General features: G+C 38.8%; 2 protein-coding genes across 9 annotated transcripts in view; one reads left to right on the top strand and one right to left on the bottom strand.

Annotated features, from left to right (window-relative positions):
* OFD1 (OFD1 centriole and centriolar satellite protein) overlaps positions 1-8,698 on the top strand; it is a 51,916-nt gene extending 43,218 nt beyond the window's left edge. Inside the window, exons 20-23 of one of the 3 annotated variants that reach the window (XR_011853166.1) lie at positions 2,131-2,279; positions 4,150-4,284; positions 5,573-5,666; positions 5,752-5,807. Coding sequence is in view for 2 of the 3 variants with exons in the window: in XM_072136054.1 (XP_071992155.1) it covers positions 2,131-2,279; positions 4,150-4,284; positions 5,752-5,807; positions 7,647-7,692 (386 nt within the window). In the remaining variant the exon portion in view is untranslated. Of the gene's footprint in view, positions 1-2,130; positions 2,280-4,149; positions 4,285-5,572; positions 5,667-5,751; positions 5,808-7,646 lie in introns of those variants that run through there. The other 2 variants (XM_072136054.1, XM_072136053.1) reach the window with 2 other exon arrangements.
* A 564-nt stretch (positions 8,699-9,262) lies between these two features.
* Positions 9,263-27,663, bottom strand: part of GPM6B (glycoprotein M6B) — an 81,286-nt gene continuing 62,885 nt past the window's right edge. For 4 of the 6 annotated variants that reach the window (XM_072136051.1, XM_072136048.1, XM_072136047.1 and 1 more), the window contains 6 exons: positions 19,603-19,789; positions 17,427-17,583; positions 16,075-16,246; positions 15,349-15,422; positions 12,945-13,010; positions 9,263-10,927 (listed from right to left, as the gene is read on the bottom strand). In XM_072136051.1, the coding sequence (XP_071992152.1) occupies positions 10,778-10,927; positions 12,945-13,010; positions 15,349-15,422; positions 16,075-16,246; positions 17,427-17,583; positions 19,603-19,789 (806 nt within the window). In that variant the 3' untranslated portion in view covers positions 9,263-10,777. Of the gene's footprint in view, positions 10,928-11,225; positions 12,229-12,944; positions 13,011-15,348; positions 15,423-16,074; positions 16,247-17,426; positions 17,584-19,602; positions 19,790-27,663 lie in introns of those variants that run through there. The other 2 variants (XM_072136049.1, XM_072136052.1) reach the window with 1 other exon arrangement.

The raw sequence follows: 27,663 nt of genomic DNA, 5'->3' as shown, positions 1-27,663 counted from the left end.
TTAATAAAGACATTTTCCGATAACGCTAGCATTCCATTACTGCGGCGTTTGTTTTAGAGTTAGGAGCTGCTTACTTTAGTAAGCAGCTCCTAGTGCTAAATTTCTCTGTGACTGACAGGTCCTCTTTAATAGCCCCTACATAGTATAATGCCCCATTCCTGTGACCAAGCCCCCCCTCCCCACTCTCCGGAGGACCCATATAATACTACCTAATGCAACTCTACATCATTTGTAGCCTCCTGTCCTCCATCTCCCCTCATACTGTGGCCTCCTGTCCTCCATCTCCCCTCATACTGTGGCCTCCTGTCCTCCATCTCCCCTCATACTGTGGCCTCCTGTCCTCCATCTCCCCTCATACTGTGGCCTCCTGTCCTCCATCTCCCCTCATACTGTGGCCTCCTGTCCTCCATCTCCCCTCATACTGTGGCCTCCTGTCCTCCATCTCCCCTCATACTGTGGCCTCCTGTCCTCCATCTCCCCTCATACTGTGGCCTCCTGTCCTCCATCTCCCCTCATACTGTGGCCTCCTGTCCTCCATCTCCCCTCATACTGTGGCCTCCTGTCCTCCATCTCCCCTCATACTGTGGCCTCCTGTCCTCCATCTCCCCTCATACTGTGGCCTCCTGTCCTCCATCTCCACTCATACTGTGGCCTCCTGTCCTCCATCTCCACTCATACTGTGGCCTCCTGTCCTCCATCTCCACTCATACTGTGGCCTCCTGTCCTCCATCTCCACTCATACTGTGGCCTCCTGTCCTCCATCTCCACTCATACTGTGGCCTCCTGTCCTCCATCTCCACTCATACTGTGGCCTCCTGTCCTCCATCTCCACTCATACTGTGGCCTCCTGTCCTCCATCTCCACTCATACTGTGGCCTCCTGTCCTCCATCTCCACTCATACTGTGGCCTCCTGTCCTCCATCTCCACTCATACTGTGGCCTCCTGTCCTCCATCTCCACTCATACTGTGGCCTCCTGTCCTCCATCTCCACTCATACTGTGGCCTCCTGTCCTCCATCTCCACTCATACTGTGGCCTCCTGTCCTCCATCTCCACTCATACTGTGGCCTCCTGTCCTCCATCTCCACTCATACTGTGGCCTCCTGTCCTCCATCTCCACTCATACTGTGGCCTCCTGTCCTCCATCTCCACTCATACTGTGGCCTCCTGTCCTCCATCTCCACTCATACTGTGGCCTCCTGTCCTCCATCTCCACTCATACTGTGGCCTCCTGTCCTCCATCTCCACTCATGGTAGTGCAGTTTGTCTAACTAATGTGCAGAGTGTGCAAGATTATTGAAGACTGGTACGCGTTCTTCAACAATTTGGCGCACCCTGCAGAAGCCGTGCTTAGACTGAGTGCACCAGGTCTTTTTTTTTTAATGGCCAAGCACCACAATTATGTCAGACTTTCTACATAAATGTGGCACCCAGTGCGAATCAGTTTTGTGTTGCAGCGGACACTTTGCTGCTGTGACTCAAAAACTGGCACAAATGCTTCATAAATTTATGTGCAAGCCATTTGTATATGTATTTAGGTGCACACTGCGCTTAAAAGCTGGTGCAGAGCATTTAATAAATGTGCCCCTATAGTTATATCCCAAGTGCTGCTATGGATAAGATGGGATTTGAACATTGATGGGTATCATTTGTGGTGGGTGGATGGAGTAGAGGACTCATCTGTGAAGTTCTAACAAGCGCTAAAAGTACTCTAAGGAGCAGGGCAGCACAGAGCAGGGAAACACATATTCTGCTGGGAAGATTGTCTGATAACTTTATGGTTATATCCTCTACAGATGACAGGAAGCAAACCCACTCATTACAGTATATCGTAATGTTTGTTTATGGGGGATACTGACTTCCCTCCCCCCTATGAGATAAACACGCAGGCTCGGAAAACCAAGTGTGCTCTTGTTAATATAGGGGAAGGAAAGAAATAGCTGATCAAGTATTTAGTAGAGAGCTATTGCCTTTAGTGAGAACTACAGAGCGTACGAGATAATGGAGATCTGCTTTGTCACAGAAAACGGCCAAACTGTTCCTATGAAACAACTCAGGCAAACTAAGGTTGATGCAGAAGATGAAGATCTATTTTATTCACATCCAAATGTGACTTTTTTTTTTTTTAAGTAAGCAGTAGAGAGAAAAGTGGACATCCAAACCAAGATTCAGACCGGAATAAAGTAACAGCCCCCCAGGACCACAAAGAAGAGTCAATCAGAGACTACAATTTAGACATTCAAGAGAAAGATGAATATCCTGAAGAAGTTAAGATGCAGGTACATTTAATGTCCATACATAGTTATGTCAAGTTCAAAACATGATTAAAAGGGGGTTTTCATGAATATCTGCCCTTTCTTATTCAGTGGGTAAAGAAAGTATTAAAGCCGCTTTCAAATACTTTTTTACTCTGTTTCATTGCAGCCAATTGGTAAAATCAAAAATATTCTCTTTTTTGCTCATTAATCAATATTCTGCACCCCATGTTGACAGAAGAAATCAAGACATTTTTGATAATTTATTAAACATGAAAAACTGAAATATCACATGGTCATAAGTATTTAGAGCCTTTGCTTCTTAACCTCCTCCTTGAGATGGTCCTACTACTTCATTGGAGTCCAGCTGTGTTTAATTAAACTGATTGGACTTGATTAGGAAAGGCACACACCAGTCTATATAAGACCTCACAGTGCATGGCAGAGCACATGAGAATGAAGTCTAATGAACTGACCAGAGACATAATTGTGGCAAGGCACAGATCCAACTAAGGTTACAAAAGAATTTCTGCAGCACTCAAGTTTCCTAAGAGCACAGTGGCCTCTGTAATCCTTAAATGGAAGAAGTTTGGGACAACCACAATTGCTCCTCGGTCTGGCTATCCAGCGAAACTAGGCAGTTGTGGAAGAAGGGCTTTTGTGAGAGAGGTAAAGAACAACCCCAAGATCACTGTGGCTGAGCTCCAGAGATGCAGTAGGGAGATGGGGGAAAGTTCCTCTAGTCAACTATCACTGCAGCCTCCACCAGTTGGAGCTTTATGGCAGAGTCTGGCAATGGAAGCCTCTACTAGGTGCAAGACATATGAAAGCCGCATACATTTTTGAAAAATACACATGAATGACTGCCAGACTATGAGAAATAAGATTCTCTGGTCTGATGAGATGGAGATTGAACTTTTTGGTGTTAATTCTAAGCGGTATGTGTGGAGAAAACCAGGCACTGCTCATCACCTGCCAAATACAATCCCAACAGTGACACATTGTGGATGCAGCATCATGCTATGGGGGTGTTTTTCAGCTGCAGGGACAGGACGACTGGTTGAAATTGAGGAAAAGATGAATTTGGCCAAGTGCAGAAATATCCTGGATGAAAACCTCTTCCAGAGTGCTCTGGACCTCAGACTGGGCTGAAGCTTCACCTTCCAACAAGATAATGACCCAAAGCACACAGCTAAAATAACAAAGCAATGGCTTCAGAACAACTCTGAACATTCTCGACTGGCCCAGCCAAAGCCCTGCCCTAAACCCAAATGAGAATCTCTGGATAGACTTGAAAATGTTGTCCCCCAATGTTCACCATCCAACCTGAGGGAACTGAAGAGGGTGAATGGCAGAAGATGTCCAAATCCAGGTGTGAAAAACTTTTTACATCATTCTCAAGACTCATGGCTCTACTAGCCCAAAAGCCATTTCTACTCAATACTGAGAAAAGGGTCTGAATACTTATCACCATGTGATCTTTCAGTTTTTCTTGTTTAATAAACTTGCAAAAATATCTGAATTTCTGGGAGCCCCTCTGGTTCATTAATATAATTTTAAAAGTTGATTTTATAGGGAAGGAGGCAAAGTAATGTGGTAAAATAATGTCTCCAAGATTGTTAATACAGTAAATTGGCACCCATACCATATTTGTCATCTATCTTTTACTGTTCTTTCGCGCTGCCTCTAATTTATGCTCATAAATGGTCACTATAATTCATGCTAATGGAGTCCCCATATCTAGAGTCATAAGCATGTGGCAGCAGGTCCATTTGTGGGCACACCGCATGGAAAGAAATGGAAGTGACATTGTGAATTGGTGTCTTTTTAGTTACTGATAATCCATAGGAGGTTTTGGATGTTACTGTCTATATTGTGGTTTATCTGTTTTAAGGCTTTTGCAGCTGAACCTAGAATGTTACATGAGGTTCAAGAGCCGAGCATGAAGGATAGTAGCCCAGAAGTTAATCCCTTGGACAGGTATATGCAGTTAATCCTTCAGAACAGAAAGGAGGAACAATCTGATAAGGTAAGTCATTGTATGGTCACTTACAGAGCTGCCCAGTTATGGGTCTTCATTTATAAAAGTGTGCCTCCACTAGTCCCTGAAGCTGTAGGGTTTAGTATACATGGGGCTGCCTTGATTTCTTAAAGTGATTGACCGAGCATAAAAAAAAAACTATTGGTGGCTGGTTAAAAAAAAAATAAACATTTACATAACTTTGGTCCCTCCCGGCATCCCGTGCTGCCATCACTCCAGTCCATGGCCTATGTACATAATCAGGCCACGGAAGCCATGCTGCAATGAGCTTTCAGCCACACCCACCCATCCCTATTCCCAGCGTTGTATTATGCGGGACGAGAGGGTGTGGCCGGTGACCTCAGCCGGGCGGCTTCCGTGCCCATTTTGTTTATATGGGGCACAGACCAGAGTGATAGCAGCGCGGGATGCCAGGATTGACCGCGAAGGTAAGTGATTGGTTTTATTAAGCTCTCGGACAATCCCTTTAAATTTAGCTCTGAATGTGAAACTGGGAAGTAATAGAACTGATGGTCTTAGTATATATAAACATATACTCTATATTTAAAGGTTCAAAAGGAGTGTTAAAAGGGAACTTCTACAAATCATTCAGTTTGTTGTAAAGCTGCTTAACCTTTTCCAAATCATTTGTCCTAGCTTAATGGCATCATCTAGAAAAAAAGAATATACAAATTGGATGTGGAAAGTCATGGAGGAGCCTCCTTTGCTGTCCTTGTACACAAGGGCGACAATTACTTTAGTAACTGACTCTCCTGAACTCTGGTGCATGATATCTGTCTTAAAGGAAACCTACCACTTTCCAATAGTACTTCTAAGAAACAAACACCGTGCACCAGCTCAGGGTGAGCGTATTTTCATTATTTTCATAAACCGCTGTAATGCTTTTAAACAATTTTGTAAACTTTAAATTGGTAGCAGCTTCGGCGCACCATGCACGCGACCATGCGTGTGCCTGAATAGGAAGTGCCAGAGAGCCGGTGACGTCACGCGCGCATGATGCGCTGAGCGCGTACCACCATGCGCCGAAGCTGCTTCCAATATAAAGATTACTAAAGTGTTTAAAATCATTACAGCGGTTTATGAACATAACGTAAATATGCTCCGGCACTAGCTCACCCTGAGCTGGTGCATGGTATTTGCTGCTTAGAAGTATTATTGGAAAGTGGTAGGTTTCCTTTAACGGAGGAAGTATTCTGAGGCAGTAGGGCTTCACTTCAGTGTTAGCTCTCTTCCTCCTTTAGTTTTTACTATTAATTTCGGTCTCTCTTCAAAGTAGATTTTCTGGATGATGTCTCCATGCTGAAGCATGAAAGGAGCATGATCTGGGAGGTGTTAATCTGCTTGATAGCTTTCTAGTAGCGGTTTATGAGGTAAAAATCTGCAAACAGGTTTCCTTTAAAGTTCAGCCATCTGTGAATTTAAATAATTTGAAACTTTTTTTTTTTTGCCTTTAAGGTTACTAAAGAAACTTTTGAAGATTTGTCTGTAGAGGAGAAGCTTTCTAATGAAAGGTAAGAGACGTGGAAAAGGCAAAGCCATCCATGAGCTGTACATGTCCGGGCTCCTTAAAACCCTTGGATTTATGGTTTCCGTTATTCTTCTTCCACAAGCCATTCCCATTGCTCTCCTAATATATGACAGGAACACTTGTCATAAATATGACCCTTTTCAGAGGCCAAATCTGTCATGGTGTTGTATTTTTTTAAAAGTAGAATATTATATATTCTCAGTATCCATATGTTCAGGCTTCTTCCAACCATAAGACAAGCCACAGAGAATTTACAGCTAGACATGTAAACTAGTTTTATTAACTCGTTTTGGACCGCAGGTCCGGAGTCTAGTCGCTGCAATTTTCTACTGCTACCGCGCTTGCAGCAGGACCCGGTCTTTGGGTGTCAAAGACACCAGGAAACCATAGGGAGAAGGTAGATACAGTTTATTACCCCTTCTCTGCTCATCACAGCATCTCGCTGAAGGAGCGTGGTGCATGGAGGAGCAGAGTCATGTGGCTGCCAAGTCTAAAAGGGGTTAACCACAGCTGCTGGGTCTAATTAGACCCAGTACAGCTCTGACCAGAATCCGCAGTCACAGTTGTTTGTTTTCCTCTCTCTGTTACTGGGGCTCCTATAGATGCCCCAGTTACAGGGGAAAACTGGTAAAAAGAAAAGAAGTAAAATTAAAAGAAAAAAAGATGAAAATGTCTCCCAGGGATCTTTCATGACTTCTTAAAATGCAAAAAATGTTAAGGTTGCACAGAGGAAAAAAAAATTATGGCCCATAAACTGGCGCTTAAAAAAATTTGCTAAAAATGCCCGTCACTAGATCCTTTTCAGGCCGCGTCACTAAGGGATTAATGAAAATGCTATGTAAATGTACAATATTTGTTAAAAGGTAACGGTATATTTTGGAGTTATTTAGTCAAATCTGAAAAAATTAAGAAAATTGTTGAATACAGGGCATTTCGCAGTGTGCAATTGTCTCCAGTTGGAGAGATAGTAGAACACTGACTATTTTAGAGGATCCAAAAATATCAAATTCCATAAGAACATATGTAACAACTAGTCAACACTTGTCATCTAGTGATTAGTTACAGATTCATTGCCAGCACCATACACCCAGTCCATCACCAAGAAAGAGAACGGCTATAGCCAGAGTCCTATCCAATGTATTGCAAATTCAGTTTTTAAATTTCCGTACGGAGCAACTGGTATCCCGTGCTTCGCACCATATGCCACAAATCCACTGAAATTTATTGGGGCGTTTTCTATGTTTTATACACTAGCTCCTCATATGGCAAACCTGGAGTTTCAGTACATACCACCTTAGGGCGATACACTGTCACCCCATAAATAATGTTTCTCATAGGAATATAATTTGGTACAGAGACCAATCGACTACAGAAATTAGGCCTAAAAGGCCCCCTTCAGGGGACAAAGATACACTTATTTCTCTGGTAATTCAATAAGACTGATGTCTGGTCTCAAGCCAGTTTTACTCAATTCCATTGGGGCTAGAGATGCAGAGCGGCACCAACCTGTTAGTAACTCTGGTGCACTTTAGGAGGTCCAGACCTGCTCTAGACCTGAAATCAGCTTTCTGGCAAAAATGACATAAATATGTTGTCTGAGGCGCTCCCCTTGTTGGCGCATGTTGATTCACACCCACTTTTTTTTTTTTTTTTTAAATGTTGCTTTATTGTTTTACACTGAAATCGGCACCAATAAATGTGACCGTTTTCCCTTGGAAATTGCTATATTCACTTTACTAAAATCCCCCCTCTGTGTGCAGCAGTTTCTGTGTAGGAATGTAATTGTGAGGCTAACCATACATCGTTCTGTGTCTCTCTTCAGTATTACAGCTCACTCCACTGGAGGGGCCGACGATGACTTCTGGTAAACAGTCACTTCCTTTCTCCAAGATGAATCCAAGTCCTTTGAGTCTCGACACTAATCATTTGTGTGACCGGAGCAGCAGGATTTTATTTGATGTGGAAATTTCATCAAAGGCCAATTCTTATAACTGAATTTGTTAAATATATTTCTGGGTCTTTAATTCCTCTGTCTACAAATAAGTCCTTCGAATCAGACTGAGAAATCATTTCCTTGCTTTCCAAGTGGAGATATTTGTGCTAGATTATTTTTGTAATGTTTTTGATTATTTTTTTTTAGGATTTTTATTTATTATTATTTCTCACAAAGACTGACATTTATCTTTCAATGACATTGTCTGGAATTTGTGGCCCTTACCAAGAACAGAAATTATTTTGGAGCAGTACATTTTATTACCACATTCAATAAATTAAATAATTTGTAAACGTACAAAACATTTCTCAATCTTTGTTAATTGTGGCCAACCCTGCACACATAGCCCAAGGATGCCAATCCCCTAGTATTGTACGTACCTTGGTAAACTTTGGCTTCTACCAGGACAAGCTGTAGAGTAGCTGACATCCGTTGGCACTTCCGGCAGGTCAGGGGACTGAGCACTAACCTGTGAGTGTTGCCTCCCCCATAATCACCACTCTCACGTCACTGGTAGGACAAGTTCGCAGATGCCCTTAGCTTGCCCTTCCACTCACTTGGGTGAGGTGTGGCGTTCAGTAACAAGCACAGGCTAGTGCTCCACTTGATTTTATTAACCTCTTACGACATGACCATTGTGCACCTATGTGATGCGGTCTATTTTTCCAAATCTGATGTGTGACAATATGTAGTTATAACTTTGGAACACTTTAACATATCAAGATGATTTTAAGATTGTTTTCTCGTGAATCATTTTACTTTGCAAGGCATATCACCCAAATTATTTTAACATACACAGTTTATTTTTTTTTTTAAAAATGAAAAGATTTGGCAAAAATTCTTTTAAAATTAAAAATGTTTTGCTTTTTGTAAGATGCGATGCTGAGAAATATGTTTTGTTCTTAGGGTTTTTATATAGTTTTTTTTTGTTAGTCTAATTTTACTAAATAAAAAATTCCCATTTGTTTTAACTTTGCCATATTTTCAGAGGTTTTACTTCTGTATTTTTCATTTCACAGTGCTGGTTCAGGGCTTACTTTTTGCAGGAACAATTTGTTCTTTTTAGTTGGATCATGTTGGGCCACAACACTTTTTTTTTAATCACTTATTAGAACTTTATTTGTGAAGGGATTTGATAAAAAGTCACCTTTTTGGCAAGTTTTCCAGTTAAATGGCGTTCACCGTATGGGTCCAATGTTAAATATGTTTTATATTTGTTGCACCGAATGTTACGGGCGCAGTGATACAAAATATTTGGGGTGGGTTTGTTTTTTTTTTATTTTTTATTAGGAATGTCTTTGGAAGACTAGCATTTCACGAACTTTAAAAAAAAAAAAAAAAGGGAAAAACACAATAAAGTTAAACTTATGTTTACAAAAGTCTAGTACAGTACCAGATACCTGGGCAGTAAAAAAAATGAAGCATGAAATCACAGAAGGCAGAGCTTTATCTACAAATATTTATTATAACACTCGGATATTACTACAGGAAGCCCTTGGCACTGATAGAAAATATTGATTCACTGTTAGGTTACAAAAATTTATACATAGCAAAAGGTAAATGCTTTTTTTTACATAAAAATAATTACACTAAACAGGATCTCAAAAAGAAAACTTCAGTCAACTACACAGAATAGAAGAAAAAAAAAAATTAAGACATTGCCTTTGTTATCCAAAACATGAGGACACTGGGCTAGAACAATCACCTGCATTGCAGTAGAAAGAATTACGAGTTTTCCATGCATTGGCTTCAACAAAAAGCTCGGCTATTATGGTAACAATTTCTCTAAATACAATAATACGCCTCAATTTTGAAATTTTCAAAAACAAAAATCGTCCTTTCAGGATTGTAACCAAACAAAAATACCTGAACACGCTCCATTAACATTTCAACAATTAGTAATATCTTTATGTCAAGTAGACTGGACATTATTACCTATATATGTACCGTCTACAGTTCACATTTGTATGGATTTTTTAGCTTTTTTTTGTTGTTTTTTTACTTTTTTTTTTCTTAAATTTTAATATTTTGGAAGTGCGACTGCCAAAACAAAAATCACAACCAACTACAGAAATAGGAATGACCTACATCAACAATGTAATACTATATATTCAATGCGCCACTGTCATTTTTCTTGCGCGTCGTAACCTAAGACTAACACTAGTAATTGAGATGTGTTAACCTGGACCCATCATCGCAAAAGAAAATTTGGCAAGCCATATTATTAGCTGTGCTGCTATTCTCTTGTAGTTTTCCACAAAAATAGGAACTTTACTAAGGTGATAGGGCCCCCTTACACTTCTAGTCGGTGCTGGTCAATTTTTCTTTAACTTTTTGGTTAAAAATTAAATTTGATCCCTGCAGATGGTCAAAAACGTAGGTAAGAGAACCAAGAGACCTACAATCTGGACATATTAGGCCTTCGGCAGTTTAACCACACTACTTTTAGTGGCTTGTATTCCATAGTTTTTGTTCATATCACAAACTGGCTGTCTCTATGGTGGATGACTGGTGCACTATAATTATAAAATGGTGCGGTGGGGTTGAACACAAGTGTCCCTGAAGCACTGGAGATGTTTCTGAACCATTTAACTCCTTTCCTGAACATTTAAAAAAAAAAAGTAGAATATTTACATGTTTTTGGCCACGAATTAATTTCAAAATGGCAACTATAGAAATCTAACATGTATTTGAAGATAATGAAACTAAACATGTTAGATGCCAATACTTGATACTTAACCAAGTAGGAACCCACTAGCTCTCTTCATTTCAGAACCGGGGGAGAAAACACTGATACCTTATAAAGTGCTTCATTTCAAAATGCCTGAGATCAAAGTACTGGGGGAAAGTAGGAGTATAGTTACTTGCTGCAGGTCTGGTGGCTCATTCAGGTTTCTTATAATGTACACATCTGCATTAATTGATTAATCATTAAGGCTACTGCTTTTCATGCCGAGATTTTATGTGTAAGAATTGAGCTGTTCTTTTGACCGTGACTGGATGTCTTGAAGTTCTTGCTCTTCTTTAGCTTTAATGTCCTGGTAGGCCTGCATTTTGCTCGCATCCTTTAAGTAGGCCCAGTTAGAAGCCAGAATCATGAGGAAGTGGATCTGCAAGAGAAGGGTGAGCACGATGGCTAGTAAACGTGTCAAGAGGCAAAGCAAGCAGGTTATTAGAGAACTAATAGTAGTAGGAGTGTAAAAATAATATATAAAAGAGTTAATAGGCTGCTGGAACCCTGGTGGACATTATTAACCTTATTTTAGGCATGCACTTGGTTTACCATGGCCAGAAAAACAAAGGGTGAGGAAAGCAACTAAAGACGTTAGAAAGCTGGGGATAAGATGAATCTAGAGGAAATGTGTTCTGCCAGCCGGTTAAAGGAACAAACCCCTCCAAACAAAGAAAAACAATACCAAGGATTTTATTTAGATATATGATCAGACAGGCATGAACATAAGTGAGGGGAAACCTCAGTACATAGATGTGAAGGAGGGAGCCTAAATTATACTTCAGCTAATAACCTGTGGAGGTAAAAATATATACACAGAAGCATGCAGGCCACAAATTAGTGTTTATTGCCACTTTATTCAACTACAAAAATAGGTTATAAAAAGGAATTTCTTGCTAGTGCTTATATTCTTCTTTCAAACTTCCATGTTATGTCTCCAGTGATAATAATGTCACACAGTACTTCCTCCTCTGCACTATTCCTGCCACACATCACTTCTTGTGTCGTCCTCGCTCTGCCAGCCAGGCCCCCTTTATACGCATAGCAAACCATTGCTCAACGGTCTGTCAGCCTCACTTTATATCTGAGATCTGGCTCATAAATAATCATCTGTTACTGACATTTATTTTAACTGTACAAGTGCATAAAAATAAAGAAAAAGCACCTAAAACTGATTTTTCAGCAAATTAGCTGTGTTACTAGTTAGTAATAGTTTGTACAAAAATACATATTCTGTGTAGGTAGCTGTGGCAGTAATTGAAGCTCCATCTACCCTGATCGTCCAACATCTCTTGTATATCTGTACCGCATGGCGGATGTTGGACAAGCAGAGAAGGCACGGATTATAGACACCGACAAGTGAATGTGCTTTAAGTAACAGAATTTTGCCAGATCTCGTGGTTGTGATTTACATACAATAGATTTTATTTTTAATATTACTCTATGCTATTAAGTGACACTTGCTATATACAAAATAATAAAAAAAAAACAAAAAACAGAATCATAGAAAATTGTAAATGCTAGACTGGGTTTAGTCCAGGGTGTCAGTGGTAGTTTAAGCTACAACAATGCAGTCTTTCTAATGCTGTGACTAAAAGATTAGAATTTAGTGCAGCAATCCTCCCGACTCTTAAACTTCAAAACGGCATAGTTATATGTGGTTGCCATCATGTAGATCAGCTGGTGGAAAAGAACAAAATAAAAACGAGTGTAAGATATGGCACTGGAAGGCCTCACACAGCCTCGGAAAGAACTAAAGACCAGGAAAGATTGTGATGAGATGATGGGATCAGAGCTCCAATATGAACTGCTAGACAATAGGTGACCAAGACTCTGGATAATGAGTATAAAAATCCAGATTCTAGAATAACCAGATTCAAGAACCTTGGATAGAGAAGTCTTGTGTATGTTTTGCTACTTAAAAGCCGGGTTTCTAGAAAATTACATTTGTAAATATTTTATTTTTATAAAAAATTTAAGATTCATTCTGTTTTGTCAGCTGGATAGATTTATGTACTTGTGTGTCTAAAGTATTCTTATCTATCTTACTATGTGAATGCTAGTTCATCTAGTCTGCAGGAAATGTATTTACTGGTTAAGTGAAAGCCTTTGAACAACATCTGTATACCTACAGTTAGGGAAATGGGCTGGATGCATCCAAAATATAACATGGGAACCCTGACTTACTATCTTACTTTATACATACCAGTGGCTTCTGGTATTATAAGACTGTGTGCATTTCTGGGCAGGAACATTTTGTGTTCTTTAGTTCCCTTTTACTGCACACAACATGTTGGGCATTTGTAACAGCAACATTTATGTGTGAAGAGAAAAGTCTGTAATTAACCAAGAAATTGTCATTTAAGAGTGACGAAAAGACATTCATCTATACTTACCAGTGCAATGACTGTAGCACCTGCTCCAGCACAGGCCACAATAAAGAGGTGGTATGACATGTAGAACTAGAACGGAAATGAGAAATTAATTGCAGGTATATACTGAAATATAGCATAGAGATAACTGTGCCAATTTTACATTTCTATATAATTATGTGACAGTACATAAAAGGATCTAAAGCTTGCATAAGTGCTTATAATGTTCCTTCTGGTCACAACTGTGGTATACTAAGCCCTAAAGAGGGGTGTTTTTTATCAGTCAAAGTGCCACACTGTTGTACTGCTCAACTTCATTGAGCCGCACTAGTAACCTAGATGTACCAACATCCACAGTACAGATCAAATACGTTCTCAAAAACCACTTCTGGGAAATACTGCATTTGTACAATAACTAATACAGACTACAATGCAGTGCTCAGACAATAATAATGATAGAAATAGTCCAGAGTATAAAAATGCATAACAACGCCGATGCCTGGGCCGATGTTTGTAATAATGAGACCCCTAGAGCAGACTATGCTTCTGTAGACCCTAAAGCAGGCTATATTAAGAATTTAAATACCCCAATCTGAAATCCTAGTAACTAGCCATAGCAATGTAACCACGATGATGCTACTCTCCTGTGTACAAGAACATAAGTACTATAATATTGGCCCATATGTACAAGAATAAAACTACTATAAAATACTGCCCCTATGTACAAGAATGTAACTACTATAATACTGCCCCTATGTACAAGAATATAACTACTATAATACTGCCTCCTATGTACAAGAATATAACTACTATAATACTGCCTCCTATGTACAAGAATAAAACTACTGTAATACTGCCCCCTATGTACAAGAATATAACTACTGAAATAATATCCCCTATGTACAAGAATATAACTGTTATAATACTGCCCCCTATGTACAAGAATATAACTACTATAATACTGCCCTATGTACAAGAATATAACTACTATAATACTGCCCCCTATGTACATTAATATAACTACTATAATACTGCCCCCTATGTACAAGAATATAACTACTATAATACTGCCCCCTATGTACAAGAATATAACTACTATAATACTTCCCCCTATGTACAGGAATATAACTACTATAATACTGCCCCCTATGTACAAGAATATAACTACTGAAATAATACCCCCTATGTACAAGAATATAACTACTATAATACTGCCCCTATGTACAAGAAAACTACTATAATACTGCCCCCTATGTACAAGAATATAACTACTGAAATAATACCCCCTATGTACAAGAATATAACTAATATAATACTGCCGCCTATGTACAAGAATATAACTACTGAAATAATACCCCCTATGTACAAGAATATAACTACTATAATACTGCCCCTATGTACAAGAATATAACTACTATAATACTGCCCCCTATGTACAAGAATATAACTACTATAATACTGCCCCCTATGTGCAAGAATATAACTACTATAATACTGCCTCCTATGTACAAGAATATAACTACTGAAATAATACCACCTATGTACAAGAATATAACTACTATAATACTGCCCCTATGTACAAGAATAAAACTACTATAATACTGCCCCCTATGTACAAGAATATAACTACTGAAATAATACCCCCTATGTACAAGAATATAACTGCTATAATACTGCCCCCTATGTACAAGAATAGAACTACTATAATATTCTAGTACATAGGGGGCAGTATAACTACTGAAATAATACCCCCATATACAGGAATATAACCACAATAATACTGCCCCTTCTATGTACATAAATATAACTGCTATACATACTGCCCCCCCCCCCTTAGGTCTTGTCTTCCTCCTAGTGGGTTCTAGCAGATGTATTTTTGTATGGAACTATACAAAACATGGTTTTATATATAAAATACTGTTTGCTTAATGGACCCTTTTTATTGCCTTTTTGCCACGAATCGTGGCTCTGCTGCTGTACTGGGATCTGGGGGCCACAGGGTGCAGGCCACAATTCAAGGCTCGGCGGACTGCGGGTTGTGAACCACTGCTGTAAAGGACCAGATTCTTTGTGCACGCTCCTATCTATGCTATTTATTTTTTATTAAACTGGAACGCTTTTTAGCTTCCAAAAACACTGCATGTAAGTGGCTCTGGCATGGGCAGAGTTGTCCAGATTGCATTTATAGGTATATATGGGAATTATGTATGTGTCAGTAGACTGGTGGCCAGAGAACGGTATATTCATCACCACTGGTGGAAATATATGTATACCTGGGGGATAGAAGGGAAGATTACAGGAATCTCCATACTTGTGTGGAAAAATGGATATAAATATTAACCTGTAAGTGAAACTACCTCTTTACTTTTTGTTAAATCCAGTATTTTAGCCTATTAGATTTTTTTATTACAGGTTTTAGAATACACACCTCATTGGTACTGCAGATGTTCCCCAATGCTGTTCCACAAGCTTTTCCGGGCAAGGCATTCCATGGAATTATACCTGTACAGAAACAGAATGATGCAAGCTGAGTGTAAAACTCATTGGTCTTCTCTCCTTTTCCCCTACAACATGTCTGTATCCAATCAAACATTTGATAAACATTAGTGATCACACGCTTAACACATGTTTTGCCTTGTGTTCAATTTTAACATCAAAATGTAAATAATACTTCTCTGGAATCTGTGGAGCATCACCCATTAAAAGATGCTGGTGGACGTAGAGAAGTGTATCCCCTGCGATTCTGGTGCAATTACTGCAGTTGGTTCTAGTCCCTATATGGCCCAACTCCTACCAGGCTCTCTGCTCTAGACAAGAGCCACCTATGTGACGGTGGAGAGCCCTAACATATCTGGGGGTGACACATTTAAGCAAACTAAATAAGCTGAGGCTGATGGAGATTGTAAAAGATCCTGTTTACGAATTACGTTCCAACTTTGATAATCCATTGCTCCCATATTCAACCAATTCAAGGAAGATGATACCCGAAAAATACATTTTACTCTGGCATTCTTCTACAAAGGCCTACAACTGGCAATGTTGGATATGGCGCCATTATAAACAAAAGTAGTGTAATGCGCAACGTGGCCTCATTTTAACTACATTCCTTTCACAGATCCCAGAGGAAGCACACTTAAAACGAAAGCGGACATACCATACTGCCGGATATCCACACATATCTGTTCCGCGGTGGTGGTATAATTTACAGGCAGCCCTTTGAGAACTTCACAAGATGACCAGATGTTGTAAAACATGAAAACAGGAACTGCAGAAAAGCCAAACACTCCAAGCCAGGCCACCCCCAAGATGTAGGTGAGAAATACAAACTGAAAATAAGACGAGAACACATCAGAAAATAAGTGTTGTATTCCCTAAACCATTGCCGATACATTTGTCTTTTTAGATCCTAAAACAGCAGAGTCATAAAATAATAACTACCCATGAAATTAGTGTGAACTGCGCCCAAGACAGACATGTATAGAACATGACATGAGGAGTTTTCAGTGCACAAGTAGGGAACCAACCCCTAGATTCAACACAGATGTACTTGGCACTTGTGGAATTGGAGGGGAATACTTTTTATCTGTATTTTTCAGATAATTCAGTTGTGCAATCAAATACATTACAGCGTGATGTTTTGGTCATAGGGGCACATGTATCATAGTATTTCGGCTGCCACTTTTTCCAAGTTTCCTGTAGTTGGCCTACTTAATCATCGCAATATATCTGAGGTTTTTCCTCTTTGTGATACATGTGATGAGTTGCCTGTTTAGTCTCACTTTTTAGTCCCAAATAGTAATTTCCCAAAAGTAAGTCTGGGTCTTGCATGCTCTGTTTTGGAACTTATTAGGTGCAAGAATGGGACAATTCCAAGCCCAAAAGTCATACAAGTTGAACAAATATCTGGAACACAAAGATAAATACGGCACTGCATTAAATCCTTGAGGCAGATAACTTTGGTACGCTGCATGATTCTGCGACTAAAAAGAAACTGCAAAACGTCTCACAAAATGTTGCACAAAAAAAAAAAAAAAAGGAAAATAGTATAGCAATAGTAGTAATACATGTCCCCCATAGAGACCTACATCACACACGGATTGCCTGTGGAGAAGTGTGTGTGGTGGGGAGGCGAGGTTGTATGTCTTGGGGCTGAAGCGTCAATAAAATTAGGCTCATACCCATATGTTGACTGGATGAAACCCCTATGGACCTCGTTATAGTACAAAGGGGCCTACATGTTGTACTATTTACAACATGAAAAGTGACAGATAAGTACTAAACAACAAAAGGATGTCATTATGCAATCCGATGTTAATCCTGGTTTACCCCACTGACTGATGGGTTTGGCAAAAAAGTCTCTTTATTCCAAATAATATCAGCGTAATAAAGCACAGGTTTATTAGAAAGTAGGAGGAAAATGTACTGTATTAGTGTATCAGAATACTGGAGGCAACGTCTGCGTTAAGACATAACTGTATAGCATTCCATGCGCGTGTATATTCTCACCATTCCACTGATGCATCGTCCACAAGCTGTGGTTTTAAATTCACTATGCATTTCCTTCACTGCGCTGGTAGTGTAGAAACCCTCTGCCAGCAGAATGATTCCATACAGGAAGAAGAAGGAAGCAATTCCATAGATCACATATTGCATTAGTTGGATTCTGTAAAACAATACATGTGATCATTTCAATTTGCCTCACAACAACATATTTTCCTTCCTCGTCAATGCTCATATTACGTTGTAACTAAAAACTTTCCTCAAAATTGCATAAATTTATAGTGCAGATGACTATGGTTCCCTTGCCTTTTTTTCCCTTATATATGCAGTTTGTGTAACTCAGCTTTCAGTGCCCTGCACTACTGACAGCTCCTCTATATCTCTATAAGGTGATAAAGTGTCTAATGGCTTAACTCTTTACAGACATTCACTGGATAGTCTTATCTCCTCAGAGTGCTGAATCATCAATGGAAACATTCTCTAGGCGTGGAAAGAGTTAATCATTAGCCTCCTTCTCTGTCTGAGCTGGATAGACCTCCAAAATGTTTTCAGACAGACACACTGCTCACTGCAGGAGAAAGAAGCAGAAATGCTTCAGAAGAAGCGGTTATACTTTTCAGAAAGAAGAAGAATAATAGCTTTTAGGCAACCACTTACATGGCTACCTAAACCCTTTCTTCCAATGGCCTTTTTGTAGTTTATCAAAAATCCATAACTTTTGTATTTTTCAGTGTACAGAGCTGTAGGAGGGCTTGTATTTTATTTTTTTTAAATATCTCTTTATTAAATTTTAATTTAATCAGAACAAGACATTAAAGAAAAAAACACATACAAAATATTCATGCAAATATTCCTCCTGTCTGATATTATGCGCTTTAACCATCTAACATAATCGGATCACCGTATGGAGGGCTTGTATTTTTTGCATAACAAATTGTAGGTGAAATGTGGCATTATGGCCAGAAAAAGCATTTACAGGCAGTTTTTTATGGCTTTCACCGTGCACTCATATTTCTTCATTTGTCCATATTCTGGCACTAATAACTTTTTCATACTTTACTCTATGGACCAGCAAGTTGCCATTTTTTTTTGTCGGACAAGCTGACTTTTTCATTGATACCATTTTGGGGACTTATAACCTTCCAATCATTTACCGATACTAAACAGGTTTATGATTTTATTTATTTTTAAGCATGGTGCACCTGTGTGACATTACTTGACCATAGAACAGTTTTTATTATAGGAAGTACAATGAAACTTCCTGTTGAATGACAAGAAGAAAATTTATAAAGAAAGTATATAGGAAAATTGTATAATTTTGTATATTGATTTGTTGAAAGTGGACAACCCCTTCAACTGAAAAGGTCATTAAAATTTTAATACTTTCTGGTCAAATGCTCAAAACATCCATCAGCTATCCCTCAGATGCACACTATGTTCAGCTCAGTGTATTTGCATTGTAAATGAGTGAGGGGAGCATGCTAAAACAGCCAATGCTTTCTGTACTAAACATCATCTACCTGGAGTGTCAGGACATAGAGTGTCACCTGCACATAGAATAATCAGTTGTTATCACTGAAATCCATGGATTTGGATAAAACGATGCATGTGAGGTCTTAGGAAAGGAATGTTGCAAACTATCCAATTCAATAACAGTCCCTAATGCTCTTACTACAAGAGTCCATAGATAGCAAGAATGCTTGATATAAGGTCTGGAGTAGATCAAATAGGGATCAATAAACCTGTCTACTGGGACACTTTCTACAAGCAATGCCTTATGTAATATTTACAATGCCAGTGCTGAAATATCACAGGTATTTTACAGTTCTATACAGATAGCCCAGTTTCCACGGTTTTATACGAAACAGACCTAAAAACAGATTGAAAACATTAATTGTAAAAAGATAGATTATCAATTATTTAAAATAAAAAAGGTTTATTCTATAACATTTTCTTTACATGAGAAAACGACAACGATGAAACAAATAGATCATTTGATATATGTCCCATAATATCCACCATATCTTACATTGTAAACGTATATTCACACTCATATATTGCCAGTGAATATCTATGATTGCGCTGCAATACGTGGCATAAAAACAAGCAAACTAACGTTCTACAACATTGCAACCTGTGGTGAAAGGTCCTTGACCCCAGACATTTTGGTGAAGATACTCACACTTCAGTAAGAAGGGCATGGTCACTGGCATTCGAGGAGAAGTGCTGTTCAAGGATTGATACTGTGCCAGTGAGGGCCACATGGCCACAGCCGCAGAAGAGGGCCACTCCTGAAAAGCAGAGAATGGTTGCCACCAGTGAAGCATATGGAACGCCTCCCAAACACTTAATGCAGCATTCAAAGCAACCTGTACAAAGAGAGAGAGGGAAGGGTCAGTAAATGTGGGGACCACTTTAGTCATAAGAACAAAAGGGACCTAGTAAAGGAGCAAGATAAAAAAAAGAATATACAGTACATATTCATACATCATACATAGTCAAACACTTTCAGGCAATCCGAGCTGCTGCTGTGTACATGGGATGTAAAACAATCTAGCCATAGAGCATGTGAGATGTATACATTCTTCATTGTACAAGAGGTGGTGGCAGAACAGTTTGCAGTCTGACATCAATATTCAGCCTGGCGGGCTCATGTGGAACTTCTAGCACTTGGTATAACTCAGTGAGTTTCACACTGTAAATCTGACAGTCTCAAATAGGTTTGTAAGAACAATACATCCATGTATCCCTGTGCGGTTGTGAAAGCCAATCCATAGCGCAGTAGGAAAGTGCAACTCAAAGATAAAGGATGTTGCAATGGGGCAATCTCCAGTCAACTATGGTATAAATGTATATGAAATGCTTGTCTTAGATATGTGTTGACGATAAGAAGGAGGGTAATGTTTGAAATTTGCTTAAAGAACATCTACCATCATGTATACTGATGGCGGACACCTATAACTCACGTGTCTGCCATTTCTCAGGTATCCAAAACACGTATTACTGCCCAGAGAGTGTTCCTCTTGTAGTCATATAAAGTTATATTCTTACGGTACCTGAGCGCCTCCTGGCTCCTTGTGCTTATAATTTATTCACACCCCCTATCATGTCGGGTCCCACCCCAGTATCCTTCACACTGCTGGTGACGTCGACAGGCAGTATCTAAGTCCCGCGCGCAAACACAAAGACTTTGTGGGGTGGGACCTGGCACAATAGGGGACATGGATAAATTATGAGCCCACGGAGCCAGGAAGCTCATTGGCATACAGAATATAAAACTTTATATTTCTATGAGAGGGATGCTCCGAGCAGCAATAATAAGTGTTTTAGAAACCTAAGAAAATGGCAGACATTATAGGGTTATAAGGTGTATACCATAAGTGAATATGATGGTAGATGACCTTTAATACTCAAAGAACAACAATACAAGTACCAGGCCTATGCGGTTACATACAGTGGGGACTGGGAGTAAGATGCATTTTATGTTGCCCCAAAGATGGTAAAGACAGTGGAGTAAGATGAGCACAGGGTTAGTAAGTCTGATAAAAGTACACCAAACTAAAACAACATCCAGCTACATGATGACACCTCTGTGTACGGTTTGTACCTCCGCCCCCCCTTTCCCCAAGGACAGTCTGAAAATGAGATCAATAGGGACCTGTCTGTAATGTCCATTAGGCAGTAAACATTGACCGCATACACACACACTTTCCTGACCTGGTTTTTCATGTACTGCCCATAAAACTTATGTCATCACACTGTTGTATCTGCAGCAATAAAATCATCTCATAATCTAAGCATGGCCTTACACAATGTAAATGTCTAGAACTAAAGCAGTATATCTGGAATATAAACCAGAGGAAACAGATCCAGAACGGAGCAGATACAAGATTGATTCTTTATAACCAATAATCTGCTAAGAAGTAAATCTGAGGATTAACAAGAGTTCTAAACATATTGTAAACTGGTGTATACGGAAACATAATGCTTTGCTCTACAAAATGGAGGAATATCAGCATCCAGTCTTAGCAGCTGCAGTCAGTAAGTCAGCTCTAAGTCATACATCCTACAATAATGATTTCTATACATCCACAACATGACCGATCTCAACAGCTGAATGGTGTCTGACACTCCATGAGTTAGATGGGTCATGTAAATATCAGTTAGTTAAAGCAAATATTTTACCATGGGAAGCATTCCTTCACCAATGACAGCAGAACTGTCCCTTCCAGTTGTCGCCAAGTTCACTCTCATATGTTCTAAAGAGACATTTCCAATGTCTAAACAATTGGCTAACATTTCAGTGAAGTTGAATACAAAGCACATGTTGCTTAAGACTGATGGTTCTCCTTTCTGGTGGGAGTTACGGATGGTTCTCCTTTCTGGTGGGAGTTACTCTAGAAAAAATATAAATTCCACCAGCATTCGCCAGCTGTTTTACCAATATTAAGATAGTTTTACAGGAACTGTATATCTCAAGAACAAAAAGATGAAAAATTGTAAAACATAAAAGTTAAGCGTTATTAAAGCAAGCTCCTCTTTCAGAATCTCTTAGAAAGAGTGGTACTTGAAATGTTATCTTGTATCCTTAAAAAATAGTGATTTTTAAAAGTAGAGAAAAACTTGAGAGAAGAAAAAAGACAAAAACAATGCCTACATAGAGATGTTAAATGATATACATGGTCTCCTTATTTTGGCTTATTATGTAGAAACATACTTACTACACATGATGTTTGCAAGTTTCAGTATGACCAAGGGTCTATTGTCCTGTACTCAAATGATGCCCTGAGTGCATAATGGCCACCCCACAAATCACTTGGTTTGGTTGAGCCAATTAATGGTCCTTCTCCTTTTTAGCCCAGATAGATTCTGGAAGCTCTAGTCTACAAAGGTGGTTGTCCCCATTGTGTACTTTGAATGAAGAATATACAGTAACTATCTGGCAGCCAAATAAGGATGCGTCAAACACGTACTACAAATAGCAATTCCCACTCATTCTGAAGCTCCCAATATACCAAAAGTATTAATATGGTAAACGCCATGCATCCAAGTGTGACATTTTACTTTTTAGTACTAGTAACAGTCTAGAAGGATGTGCACAGACAAGCATTTTAATATGTTTTTTAATAAGTTTACTTAAAAAGGGGAAAAAAAACAAAACAAAGAAAAGAAACACTACCATATATCAAAGTATGATAGGCTATAAACCACTGAGCAGAATTTAGGACTGATATAATCCATAGATTACCATCACATAAAAGGGATTAACTGGTATGAGTGGAAAGTTAGCGAGATGACAAAGAGACGAAGCGAGCAGCTAAGCTATTGGACAATCTTGAGACAGATGTGGGTCAACTCAGCTTGTTAAAAAGAAGAAGTATCTTCCATATGTTACTCCATGAATATCGTTTCTACATACATAGATTCACAAACTGTAAATAGATCTGATAGTATATACACAGACACAAATATTTCAGGGACCAGGTGGCCAAAAGAAATTGTCACTAGTTACTGCTCTTTTGGGTTGTTTATCATTGATTTCCAAGGATAACACATCTATACCTACATTTTGGGTATCTTAAAGGAAACCTACCACTTAAAAGTGGTAGCTTTATACACATATACATGGCACCAGGCTTTGTTCCCCTAACAAAAATATGCTCTGGCACCAGCTCACCCTGATCTGGTGCCATGTATATGTGTATAAACCTACCACTTTTAAGTGGTAGGTTTCCTTTAAGTAATACACAACTATAAGATGGCCCAGACATCGTCAACTCTTCCTATAGGAATCTGGGGATAAACATTAGTAAAACACACTTAAGTTTTTATTTCTTAAAATAAAAAAGTTTTACTCCTTCCAATGACCATATTTCTACTTTGTGTTTCAATAAATAGTTCACATATAAAACGGAAAAACACAATGTACATTAAATGTACATAAAAATGTGAAGTGAACTGGGCAGCATACAGATTTTGTACCACTAGACAAAGACTGAATATTCAAAAGCCACAAATACATAATTTATGCATCACAGCTTATACTGCTCTATAGTCTTCAAAAGCCCCAGATTAAATATTTTGCAATTTGCTGATACCCTCACCTTTAATACAGCCATCTGGTGTCTAGCAAACAATATAAAATCTGTTTTCAGGTCTGAGTTTTTGCTGAATTATTCATTTTTACAGACTTCATTGCTTTTACTTTACTTGTAAAGGGAAATTCCTTCCGACAAATATTTCATATTGTGTAAGTGGGTCACTGTACCATTCATTACCACTTCATAAAATAATGCAGTGTTTCCACAGTGGATAATACTGGACAATAGACAGCGTTCTCTGGTTGTGCACACAATGTTAGTAATTCATGGTTGGAGACATCTGACCTAATTGTATGAAAAAGTCCAGAAACTGCACGACAATAACAACAGCCTTTACTTACATAGTAACAACACAAACACAAAAGGGAAATGTAAAATGTAGATGGGAAAACACCAAATGCCCATAGAGAGAGGACCTGTTCAAAAGGTTGAAAGTAAACAATGGAAGAAGTGCAGTATAAAAAAATTGGTATTTAATAGTAGTCCAACTTGAGGACACTATTATAGAATTTTCTTCTAAATCATTAAATAAGGCTTCAAACATCAAAAATATCCATAAAACAAGCAGCCGGGGCATTTAGGACGACTGCAGACACATATATAAGAGTTCATAAAATATCTGATTTATGAAGTCTGTTGACATTGGGCAGTTAATGGTTAGAACATTAACACATTTCCTGCTTGCAGGCTCGTAGCACAGACATATCATGAGTCCTACTCATCATTCACCTACCCTTTCTCTGCGTTATCCACTTATTGATCGATATTATTTGATTCCCTAGATTGCCATCTGCTTTTACTTAGCAGTCACTTTGGATACAATTACTTTAAACCTACTGAGAAAACCTCTTCCTATTATTACTGGCATTTTTGTAACCCCCATAGAAAACAAACAAAAAAATTATGTGACTTGTAAAGCAGTCATTAAATTTATACACAGATACACATCCTTGGAACATTATGTAAAAAAGATAGATTTTCCAGTTGAGATGGCTGCTGTACTTCTACAGATTCATCCCTTTCAGTATATTGCAATGGACACAAACTATAGACAGATAGCAAAGATAGCAGCCTGGACTTAAACCAGGTGTTTAACTGCTAAGACATTTTTCATCAACATGCTGTGATAAAGTATACTTTGAGTTCTTGGAATAGATCACATTCCAAATCAAAGTCTTCTGGGTTGGATACTACACAGAATGAAATAAAACATTCATCATATGAAAGCTATGATCTATGTCACATAAGCCCCTGAACACATTATAGTAGGCCTCCCATCGGCCAAAAGTATCATTCCTCATGTTGAATGTAGACACAAGGCTAAATGCTCAAAATGTCTCTCGTAGTGAAATGGCAAAAAATCAAGACGACATCTTTCAAAGAGCCTCCCTTTGGGATATGTAATCTTGCATTTCCTTGCTAAAAAAGATCTGGTGCGACAGGATGGAATAATAAAAGCCAGGACACAACAGCTGTCCCTGGTGACTAGCACCATCTGCTAACCCCTTCCCAACCCTACTTAAGTGCACCACTCCTCCCTCCCGTACAGTGGTTTGTCAGCCTAGTGCTGCTAAATACCCCAGTGTCTTCCACTCGGGGGAAAAAAATTATAATTGTTACAGCCATAAAAAATTGATAGAAATCCTACATCAAGTGCCAATAATGACAAAAGTGGGGTCACCGAATTCAGTGAGGGTTCAATCTGAAGCCTGGATAGGTCCATCTAGAAAGAAGTATGTATTTCATGGTTTATAGGAGAGGATATAAAAAGTTTGGGGAATAAACTATGTGTGCTGATTTTTGTACACACCATAAAGCAGGTAGGTGGGCAAAATAATGCAAAAAACTATTTCTAAAATATAGCGCAAACACTTGGAATATAGTTTATATCATCTGCACCCTTAAAACTGTAGCTCCATCTAGTAATGGAGCAAAGAACAAGCAAGTAGTCATGTAGCATAGATTGTGTCAAAAATCTATAATTTTATATTGCTAACTCACTAACTTAAAGTAGAAAGCTCCTGTGCTAACACAAACCCCAGAGTTCATTTTAAGGCCAGGGTGCCAATGGGCAATTTTTGCTCACATTTCTTGTGGGGGTCAAAGCGCAGTGTTTTTTTTCTTGTGTTCATGAATTTACAGCTTGTAATTGCTCAGTGTGATATAATTCATATATGTACAAAGCCTTACAAAAAAAAGTGATTAAAGAAATAGACTTGCATTATCAGGTCGAGATATTCAAAACGAGAATAAAATTGTAAAAAAAAAAATGTGGTGCAGAGGTCGAAAATAACCCTGAATATAAACTACATAGTACAAACACATCAATGTCTCTTGCTTTCAAAGACCATTTTGTCCAAAGCATCACCAGAACCCTTTTGTTCACCACAGCAGAATAAAAACATTTTTGTCCTCAGGCTTGTGAGCAGCCGTCGTCATAGAAACAAGTTAATAACGGCCCAGCGACTCGCTCAGCGCCGCCTGTGATCCTGGCTGCAAATGTAACACATTCACAGAAGGAGGGCCAGCTAAAACAAGGGGCAACATTATTATGGGAATCAGCGCAATTTAATATATATCAAACACACAACAGTATTGGCCGTCAGTGTTTACATGGACAACGAGCCAAAAGGAGATCCCATGTTCTGTCCACAAGATCAGAAGGAAGAAGGACCAGCTTAATGATGGACAACAAGTATCTGTCATTTATCTTCCCTACATTAGCTGGCATAGAAAGCATATCATAGATTATGTAGGGTAAGCCCATTTTGAGGACACAAACTATGAGGTCTGGCAGAGGTGAAGGATTTAATTGCTTCCCTGGGAACTAAGCCAGCTCTGTCGAATTGATGACAGTGATCAAACCACAACTCACATTATAATATTATCAAATTCTTCATTTCATTTATTTAGAGAACGAGAAAAGTATAGGCAAAGATGTCATGCCTACAGGGTCCAAGGAAGAAGGTACAACCTAGTGGGGAACTCAAAAGTAATTCAAAGACATATCATACAGTCTTGTGAAAGAAAATAAATTAGTGGTTACCAGGCTATCACACATAACATATACATTTTTTTATTATTGATAGTTTATGTCAATGATATGTTTAGCAATTAAATTGGGAAAGTCCATTGTGTAAGTGGTGTCAATTTTAATGAGGTTTCTTACTGACGTCTACATAACCTTAGCTTGGAAGTAAACATCAAAAGTTTTAATTTGCCATATTTGCTTATATGTGCCCTGGATAGGTCATCTTCACACTGTTTATAAGGAACTTGAGAGTTGTGTGTTCATAGGGAAGAGGAGGTATACACATTAGTTGTCTTTCTGAAGGTTTCTTGGGGGTGGGGTGGGAGACATCTTTCACACTCCCCACCCCATGGTTGTGAAAGTTCTCAAGCTCTATTGTCTCTTGAGGTTCTCAGGAAGTGAGACAAGAAAAACTTTTCATATGCAAAGCTGGGAAACTGGTGCACTCCAGAGCAGGGGCAGAGGGGGTAGCATATTATGTTGAACCAAAAACAGAGCTATGACCTCAGTATGTCAAGTAGTGATGAGAGTCACACAGCATAGTAAATAGAAAAGCATGATTACACCTTACAGAAAATGTGCTGAGGATCAAGAGAGAATCTGGCATTCAGCAGTGTTATGGATAAATAATATTGAGATTTTTACTAAAACAAGATAAAAATTTTTTTTTTTTGCACAGCAAGTTGGTAAAAATGATTTTCTCATGATGGATAAACAAAATATTTCCATCGTTTGACCCAGAATAAACATCAAGGATGGTCTTCACATCTATTTACACATATATGATCATGGGTACAAGCTGGCTGAACAGGTCATATCAGGTTATTCCCAATTATATGATGCAATCTAAGCTGACCAGTGATCCTCATATCCCAGCCTGGTTTTATCCCATATCCCAGCATGAACATATCATTACAGTAATGAACAAATCCTGGTTTTACATGACGCACAACTGATTAATCATTCATAATAAAGAAATGTTCCCAAAAGCAGATGATACTACTAAAATAATATATACTATTATAATGAATGGAACGATAAGTAGACAGTCATCTGTAAGAGATAAATGTAGCTTGGAATGTATTGTAGATAGACCCTGGTGACTGCTGCA

This window comes from Engystomops pustulosus, chromosome 2 (assembly GCF_040894005.1).
Source record: "Engystomops pustulosus chromosome 2, aEngPut4.maternal, whole genome shotgun sequence".
Lineage (NCBI taxonomy): Eukaryota > Metazoa > Chordata > Amphibia > Anura > Leptodactylidae > Engystomops > Engystomops pustulosus.
Note: the sequence above shows the minus strand (reverse complement) of the source record. Positions and strands in the feature narration are given on the sequence as shown.